We start from the raw sequence: 9,838 nt of genomic DNA on the forward strand, positions 1-9,838 counted from the left end.
TATGGATGATCTTTTCCAGCTCCATCCATGTTGCTGCAAAAGGCATGGTTGGTTTTTTTTTTTTGGTTGCTGAGTAATATTCCATTGTGTGTATGTACCATATCTTTTTAATCCAGTCCTCCACTTTTGGACATTTGGGTTGTTTCCATGTCTTTCCAATTGTAAATAAAGTAGCAGTGAACATGGGGGTGCAGGTACCTTTTTGAATCAGTGTTTTTGTGTCTTTTAGGTAGATACCCAAGAGTGGGATTGGTGCGTCATATGGCAGCTCCCATTTTTAGCAGTTTGAGAAGCTTTCAAACAGTTTTCCATAGTGGTTGTACTAGTTTACATTCCCACCAGCAGTGCAGGAGAGTTCCTTTTTCTCCACATCCTCGCCATCATTTGTTGTTGTAGTTGTTTTAAGATGTGCCATTCTCACTGGTGTGAGGTGGTATCTCATTGTGGTTTTATTTTGCATCTCCCTTATTACAAGTGATATTGAACATTTTTTCATATGCTTGTTGGTCATTTGCATTTCCTCTTTGGAGAAGTATCTTTTTAGCTCTCTGGCCATTTTTTGATGATGTTGTATATCTTTGTGATCAATCCTTTGTCACTAGTTCTGTGTGAGAAAATTTTTTCCCAATCAATGGGATGTCTATTTGTTTTTTGTAATGTCTCTTTTGCTATACAGAAGCTCTTTAACTTGATGTAGTCCCATCTGTTTATCCTTTCCTTCACTATTGTTGCACTGGGTACTGGATCTTCAAAAATGTTACTGAGGTGTAAAGCAGTGCCTTTTTATATGCTCAAAACAGTATTTGAAAAGACAGATTTTCCATGAAACATATCCATCAGTGTCTTTTACTTGAGTGGGGTCCTTCCAAAGCCCTCAGAAGAACCGTAGCAATATGTTCATGTGATGATAGTTTAATAAATTTTGCAAAATTTAGAGATTTTAACAATCAGTTAAGACTGCTGTCTCCTCCTACTCATAATTTCATCTTGTTAGTCTCAATCTTATTCAGGGCATTTGGGGGAACTAGCCAAGGGGAAGTTGAATTGGAACTATATTTAGTTGGGGTTTGAATTTTGTATTTGTGGAATATGCAGTCACTTCTATTATAATTAATTGCTGCAGGTCAAAGCAGTATAGGGACAGCTTTCAGGAATGTGGCATGTGACGTAAGTGTACAAGGTCATGTGTCAGCATGTCGTATGGTACTCAGAAAGCATGAGTATGTAGGTGTGGAGAAGAAATAGAGTTTAACTTTAAAAAAAAAAAAAAAGAAATAGAGTTTAAAAAGCACAGAACCAGAATGCTTTGTACATCTAAGCCATAACTTTTTATGCCACCAAGAATGATGTGTGGTTTCCTTTGTAGCATAAAAGGTTTAGGTGTCATACTTTATAATTATTATTAGGAGGTGAAATAAGCCAGTCACAAAAGATCAAATATAATTTCACTTATATATGGTCAATTTTTTGAGACAGAAAGTAGAAGGGTCGTTGTAAGAGGCTAGGGGAGGGGCAGATGGGCGTTATTATTGCTGGGCTGTGTTCTATGGGTGGTGGTAATGGTTGTACAACATGTGAATATACTTAATGCCACTGAACTGTACACATATTTATTAGCACGGCAAATTATATGAATATTTACCACATTAGAAATATCGTTTAAAAATATTTTTAAGGTCCTCCCTGGCTGCATAGCGGGTTAAAGCACTGCACTAAGAAGCTTAAGCCACTTCCACATGAGTTCAATCCCCACCTGTCCCAGAGGTGACCACACGGGGCATGGCAGACCTCTCCTGACCTGCCTGCTGCTCCCCTCAGCAGTGCACTTTGTCGATCTGCCTATTCTGCTCCCCACTCTGTTCCTGGTGAATCCTCTCACCCTCCGCATCTCTGGCCTGTACCCTAGTTCTATATGAATAAATAAATAAATCTTTAAAAAAATATTTTTTTAAAGCTTACAGTGCCAGAAGTTCTGTATAGAAAACTGTAAGAATTAAGTTTACATTGAGACCCTGTCAAAACAGAAACTATCTCCTTTTATATATATATATATATATAGATATATATATATATATATATATATCATACATATATATAAGGTGTATACCATATATATATATAAGGTATATACCATACATTATATATGTAAGGTATATACCATACATTATATATGTAAGGTATATACCATACACTATATAAGAATACATACACACACACACGGAGTATATATAGTATATATACTATATATTATATAGTAATATAATTGATACTATAACATACATAATTATAAATTTTGTATAGTTTTCCCCCCTTTTTGATAGGACTGACATAAAATAAAATTATTATAATTTCTACTTGTAAGCTGCATTCATTTTTTGCTACTAAACAAATAACCACAGATCTAGTAACTTAAAATAACAGAAATAGATTGTCTTACAGTTTCACAGTTTCCAGAGTCTCACAGATCTCTGTCAAGCTCCATTTCTTTCTGGGGGCTGTAGAATTAAATCTGTTTCTTTTCCTTATCCAGCTTCTGGAGGCTGCTCACATTCCTTGGTTTGTGACCTCTGTCCTCCATTGGAAAGACAGAAGCTTTGTATTTTTCTGTTCAGTTCTCCATATCTTCCTCTCTTTCTGAACTCAGCCAGGAAAGGGCCTCTGATTTTAATTGCATGCAATTAGGGTAGGCCACAGATAATGAAAAATAATTCCTCTCTTCTCAAGGTCTTCATCTTAATCACATCTTTAAAGCCCCTTTTGCCCTATAATGTAACATAGTCACAGATTTTGGGGTTGAGGATGTGGCTTTCTTTGGATGCCATTCTTATAAACTAGTTGTATAGGTGTTGATTAGCACATTTAATTAATTCTGTCATATTGGATCATCTCGTTCCAACCAAGTCTGGTCATTCAAGGGGAAATAGCAAACAAAATTCTTTTTCTCAGAGAGGAATCCCAAAGTTGCATAAACTTTATGCCACAAAAATTTGGATCCACTTTTGATGAGCATAAATAAATTTCTTGGCTAGCAAAACTTACCTAGGAGATTAAAAGTTTTAAAGCTAAGCAGGGAATGATATTTACAAAGATTTCTATATGTAGTTTCATGTTAAGATCACTTCAATAAACATTTAGAAGTATAAAAAGAACATAGAATACATTTTTCTTCTAATTTATATTAGTAACAATATTCAATAATAAGACTCTTAAGTTTATAAGATAAAATATAATCAGATACCTTGTGATGTAGACATTACTGACTCCTGAAGGAATGGGGAATAAGAGGAAATTACAAAAGTTCTTTAAAATAGCTTATTAATTGTTCATCTTCTATTTCAAAACTCTGAAATAATCCTGATGTACAAAAATAATAAGTAAACAAAAATGGCTATCAGCAGTGTTGATAAATTAGAGGATAGTAAAGTATAAAATTTTTCTAAATGAAAAGTAATTTAATTCTAAACTATCTACAGAGAATCATGACTATAATTTACTGATGTTTGCTAATAATTATTTTGCTGTTTTATTAATGTTGCCTTTTTCTTGTTATTTAATAGCACGGAAACATGACTATCAGCAGCAACAAAACCAAGTTGACAGTGTGCAACTTCCATTGGAATGAAATCTCAGAAAATAAGCAACTTAAGTAATTATTCTGAAACAGCTTGCTCTACAGCAAGCTTCCAAGTTTGTGTATTGAATCATGCACTACGTTTATAAAAAGTCCTAAACACAAAAAGCCTGCACTTATGTTGAATGATACAGTATAACCAGGAGATTGTGATTTGTACCTTTTGAAGATCTTTTAATTTCTTCAGAATATAGTCAATCATGAATAAAGCACAGATTTGGAAGCAAGAACTCAGAGCTTATGCCACTTGATTTGAAATTTTTGCAAAGTTTTAAAAACTAGTCATTGTAATAACTTTGAGATTGTGTTCTATTATAAATGCAATGTGGAAAATGTACTAATTTGTTCTTGTTACCAACCTTGATTGCATAGACTGTCTCTGCTTATTCAGAACTAGCACAATTGATTGTGGTCTAGTCAAGAAGCATAGCCATTGGCTAATTGGGGGGACTTTATGACTGCACTATTTTCTTCTTAATTGCGTTCCCATGAGTTTTTTTTTTTGTTGTTGTTTGTTTGTTTTGTTTTCTTAATCCACAGAAGGGCCATCTTCAGGTTACCCAGGGACCATACTGCTGAGTAAATGGCACCTCTATATTTATGTTTAGCAAGTTTCTTTTTGGTCATGTGACTGAGAGTGGTTAATGTATCTATCTGGTTACTTGTGCTTTTTTAGGATGACTGAGATTCCCTGAAGACTTTCTTGTTTGTGTTTATGCTGAGCGTGAAATATTTTTACTTCATTTTTTATGTTTAAATAGAAGCTATTTTGAGGTAGAAGAGGAGGTTAACTGTCCATCTAACTAAGAATTTGTTTTTGTATCAGAGTTAATTCTTAATTCAAAGAATTATAGTTAGTATTTCAAGCATTACTTCTTTTTCCTCTTTATGATTATCAGGTAAACAATGTAAGTTTTAAAAGGTTTAGACCAAGTAAAATCATTCAGGAAAGTTGTCTTTTATCAATTTAATGTGTATGTTGTGCAAGGTGTATGTTTGTCCAAATGGAATAATTCTTAACTCAGAAATGAGTTTGACTGTGGAGCACTCTATACATAGAATGAAAAACTGGCTAAAGGATTATGGTTATAGTTAGGGGTTGGACCTAGTAGAGTGGCAGTGGGACAGTCCTCTTGAACTTTGCCTTCCTCTGAAGGGAATCACAGAGTATTTTCATGAGCAAAGACATAAGCAGGAGCGTGCGTGAATGGTCTGCTTGCTGTCACAGATGTGGTACAATAAGGGCAAATTATAGAAACTGGCCATCTGATTATTCGTAAAGGTAGGGTACATACATAAATATAAATCACATGTAGATGACTATGCCTTACTTATATCCACTGGAGAGAAAGGATCATAACTAAAAACTGATAAATGTTACAGTGAGCATCTAACCTTGGCAAGCAAGAGAGAATGAATTCCTCCTCATTTTTTTCCCCTCTAAACTAACTGATGGGAATCATACCGCCCACTGTCAGAAACAACAGCAAGTCCAGCTTTGAAGTTTCTTCACTGCTTCAACAGCTGAGCTGGGAAAAAAGGGGTGGAAGCCCTGCAGCCACACTTCAAAGCTGCACCAGCTGATTGTCCTGCTTCTGCCCCTGAATCCGCTAAGGATTCAATGGAACTGTTTTCTTTGGAAGAAAAATGGAATGACTCATCAAGTGGTAACTAACACTTGTGTTCTCCTTTTCCTCGTTTCTTCTCTTTAATTCAGAAGATATTCAGCAGTAAGCCCTGGTCTGCCTCTGCGGGTGCACAGCTTGAGTGTGTTAAATAATTGGATGTTTAGCTGATGCCAGCCAGCTGCCTGAAGGGAAGAAGTTCGCTTCCAAAGGGCACAGATGTTTGCTATTGACCTCGTACTGTTTCAGGTGGGGCTATTTATGTGACTCATCAGAAATGCAGTTTATAGTAAAATTGCTCTAATGTCAGAAATAAGTTAAATGTGAATAGATAGATAAGATAGTGGTAATAAAAACAGTTTCAGCTATTAAGATAAGAATATTTCACTTAGAAAGTAATTAAACGGAGAAGAGAGAAACATTTATGGAGTCAAATATTTCATTTGACAGTTATGTGCTGAGCTAACCATATGTGATCCTTACAGGCTATTCTACTCTAGTAACAGAAGAAGGAATGGGTACCGGAAATCAAATGGAAATATGGGCACTTGACTTCTTGCAACCTTGCACCGTGATAAGTCATTCCATTTTTCTTCCAAAGAAAATGTAGGATCAGTGATGCGGGACTGAAGTCTTAGTATAGTTCCTACACAAACGCAAGAAAAATAATATATTTAAAGCAATAAAAATTTCCCATCTCTCCTTTTTCCCTCTTCAGCCTTCTGTAAATCTATACAGGTGAAATAGCTCTTCAATGAGGAGTTGTGTGAAGAGGAGGGAGTAAAGTATTGCTTAACTCCTGTAATACACATAGAAACAGCAGCCTTGACTTCTCACCCCAAAATAAAGGAGTGGCAGTTAGCAGTATGTTCTGCACCCATGTATTTCCTAGGTAGTGGTGAAAAACGAAAATATTTATGTAGATAAATGACATCCCACACTTTAGAGGGAAAGTTGAGAAAAGTCAGGGGAGGCAGTTTGCTCGCCAGGCTTATTGGTTCTGCCAATTCGTATGGATTATGTTGTCCACTTTATTTATTTTTTAATCTATGATGTTTCTAGCTCCAGACTTTCTTCTCACTCGAACAGCAGAGATCTCACTGTTATGAAGAAATGACTCCATTATAGGGCTTTTTATGAAAAAATATTTTGACAAATTTCAAGTTAGCTGAATAAAGTTGGGGATCTTTAATGCCAAACACTGTGTAGTTAAACTTGTAAATGCTTTGTATCTCAAGAAATTTAAATTTCTTGAAAAAACTACACGACAAATGTGTTTTTATAAATAAACATGTTTTTATATTCTTTGGGGACAGGATTACAAGTGTCTCTGAGTAATACTTTATTTTGAGGTGAAGTTGACTATAACCCATCATTATTCTCATAGCTGAAATGATTTCTAGCACCTAGTGTTAGCCTAGCAACTAACCCAACCTAAGTGCTTGATAAATATTTGTTGAATTAATTAATTTACTTGTGACAATATATAGAATCAATTTTTAAATTTTTTTTAAAGTGTAGGCTCTCCTTCTGATAATGCAAGAGTAATTTTATCAGACTAACTTCCTTACAGATAATGAGTTGAGAGCAAAGCATGGAATAACCATAAGCAGACTTTGAGATGATGCTTAAAAGAAGGGGACTGCATTGATTGAGATCTGTGTGTAGGTAGTTTTTTACCTGAAGGCATTTCCTATCTACCAGTTGAGAGTGATTAGATGTCAAGCAATACTGCAATAAACTGGTTTTAGGAATAGAATATAGTTCAGGGATTCTAAGTAGACAGGAAAAGGAGGAGGAGCATCACAGAAAAAATGAGCCATAAAAGAGATACCTCAAAATCTGCATATAAATACTTAGTCCTTGGCTTATCTGGATCTACACGGGGAAGAGCCTGCAAAAAAACAAAATAGGTAAAACTCTGAAAAAACTAAGAGTTTCAACTATTGCCCACCACAGGAAAATTATTTTAGGTCCAACCTAGAATCCCAGTCACCCACACCAAGTCCAATACATCATTTTTAAAATTATAGGAATATCAGGAAAATGAGATCCATGGTCAAGAGAATAGGACAATCTGGCCCTTACTGCAGAAGAAATGTAGTTGATATAAACTAACTCCAAGATGGTGAATTAGCAGGCAAGGGCTTTAATACAGTATTACAAATAGTTTACATAAATGAAATGCTTTCAAATCAATGGTAATTGACAGGATTTGTCAGCACAAATCTGCTGTGTAGGAAATACTAGAGAAAGTTCTTTGGGCTAAGGAGAATACCAAATGGTAACTCAAATCTAAGCAAACTCTAGGCACAATAAATAACCAGTTGGGAACAGATATTGATAGAAAAAGTAGGGACTTTACTGTAGAGTGAGGATTAGAGTCTGTAGTATGTATAACTTATCTAACTAAAATTTTTTAAGTCATAGTAAAATACTTATAAATCAATTTCTTAGTAAACCAGATTCTTTTGTGTCATACCATTCATCAGCAAAACTGAAAAACTGGGGAATTTCCACAGATGTTTTAGGCATTATACTCGTTTCTTCTCTACCTCACCCTAGAGTATCCAATATCAAAATCTACTTCCAAGAACACCTGAAACACTCACAAAAATGTAAATGACTGATAAAGTGTGTGACATTCATTTTGCATTTTAACAGAGACTTCAACTAGAAAGATAGGAAGTTTTCAGACTGATCATTTTTAGAGAATGAGAACCTTTCTGATCTTTGAAATCTTACCATGTTAACAAAAAACTACACCTATTCGCTTGGCAACCACTTCTGATTCTGCCCTTCTCTTTTATCTTAGTGTAAACATGAGCTACCAGTATACCACCTCCTCCCTGTCAAAACTATTAAAGGCACTTGTAACTCCTTAAAAAAACAATAGTTCTGTAGTTTTGTGTCTGTTTAAAGTTGAGCACAGTCACCTCTGTTTTATTGCTTCATTTCTGTGATGTGTGAAAGTAGGTAACAGAGAGTGATCTTTCAATTACCATCTAAAAGTGAACAATGTCCCTGACTCTTCTCATCCTGAACTTTTGTGATATTGAAAAATGTGAAGGTTACATGGGAAGAAGTATCTTCAGGGGCAAACAGATAGAGGTTCAAAGGCAGGATTTCTGAAAACAGGATTTCTGAAAACATAGCAACTCACTATCAGTGTTTATTGGACTTAGGAATGGTATGTTAAAAACATAGAGGTAATGACTGAATGTCTTTAATGTCAAGGTTTTTCTTTACCCATCATAATAACTTACAAATACTTGGTGTTTTAACAAATTTTCACTTAATTAAATCATGTTGCATGTTCCATGCTATTCCAGAAAGCTGTCAGGCCTGTGGAATTACCTTGTTTCCGTAGTTCTCTACTTTTCCCAGTGCAACAAAAAGCAACAGCAATTTTTACCACTCTTGCAGTTGTTACTGTCAGTCCCATGCACTTTATGAAAGCGGTTAAGTCCCCACGACATGTTAAGCTTTGTTTTGGTCTTTCAATGTCTTAAAATAGCAAACACCTACTATCAGATCTGAAGCATTCAGGAGCCAGGTGGTTTCAGGTCTCGCAAGGTTACAGAGAGGATGTCAACAGTCAGCTGACCTACATTCAGTTGGGAACTAGAGGAGGGGCCTCCAAGACTACTTCATTGTTATGGGCTGGAAGCCCCAATTGCCTGCCACATGGGCTGAACTAGAAACAAAAAGGGGAGGATGGGTTGTTTTCCCCCCAAATATTCCAGAACACAGTATACCAGATATGCTTAAGTGTTAGTATTTCTAAAATATAATTTTTTTTTTTGGGCCCTCCCTGGTGGCACAGTGGGTTAAAGCACAGCACTGAGAAGCAAAAGCCACAAAATGCATGAGTTCAATTCCCGCCTGCCCCGGAGGTGACCACATGGTGTGGCAGACCTCTCCTACCCGCCCGCTGCTCCCCTCAGCAGTGTACTTCGTTGTTCTGCCTGTTCTGCTCCCCACTCTGTCGCTGGTGAAGCCTCTCGCCGCCCCTGAGCCTCTGGCCTTACTCTAGTTCTTTATGTACAAATAAATAAATCTTTAAAAAACATATATATAATTGGTTTTTGAGAATTTTAGCACTTAAGCCTCAATTCCTCATAACAGTAAAAATGGTTGTATAGAAAATCAAAAAATGCAAACAAATGTTTTTAGCTTTTTTGTTACATGTTTGTGTGATAGTGTGATTTTTAAATATATATGTACACACACAGATAATATATTCAGATGACTAAAGTATATATAGTCTTAACAATTCCTAACTCACAGTTCCAAAGTCTTAGTTTCCTAAGACTAAAATATGACTTGTTAGTTAATAAAGATAACTTTTGTGAAACACCTGAGGAATGGAAGTAGTTGTGAGGGAAACCTACATGAAGAAAGACAAGTTTCCAGTTCCACCTCCAGACCTCCAGGGAGGGATCAGAGAGAAGAGTTTAGTTATCAATGGGAAATTAATAGGTCATTTCTAAGTTATGAAGCCTTATAAAAACCCATGTGGAGTAGGTTTCCAAGAGATTCTAGATTAGTGAACATGAGATTTGGGGAGAAAATCATCCCT

The 9,838-nt window shown here is 35.7% G+C and overlaps 1 protein-coding gene across 1 annotated transcript in view; it reads left to right on the forward strand.

The window, feature by feature from the left end:
- Positions 1-3,861, forward strand: part of SMIM19 (small integral membrane protein 19) — an 11,695-nt gene extending 7,834 nt beyond the window's left edge. Inside the window, exon 4 of the mRNA XM_004682285.2 lies at positions 3,558-3,861. Coding sequence (XP_004682342.1) covers positions 3,558-3,622 — 65 coding nt within the window. The 3' untranslated portion in view covers positions 3,623-3,861. The remainder of the gene's footprint in view (positions 1-3,557) is intronic.
- The last annotated feature ends 5,977 nt before the right edge of the window (positions 3,862-9,838 follow it).

The sequence above is a fragment of the Condylura cristata genome, unplaced genomic scaffold (genome assembly GCF_000260355.1).
Source record: "Condylura cristata isolate star-nosed mole 26May11 unplaced genomic scaffold, ConCri1.0 scaffold00014, whole genome shotgun sequence".
NCBI classification, from domain to species: domain Eukaryota; kingdom Metazoa; phylum Chordata; class Mammalia; order Eulipotyphla; family Talpidae; genus Condylura; species Condylura cristata.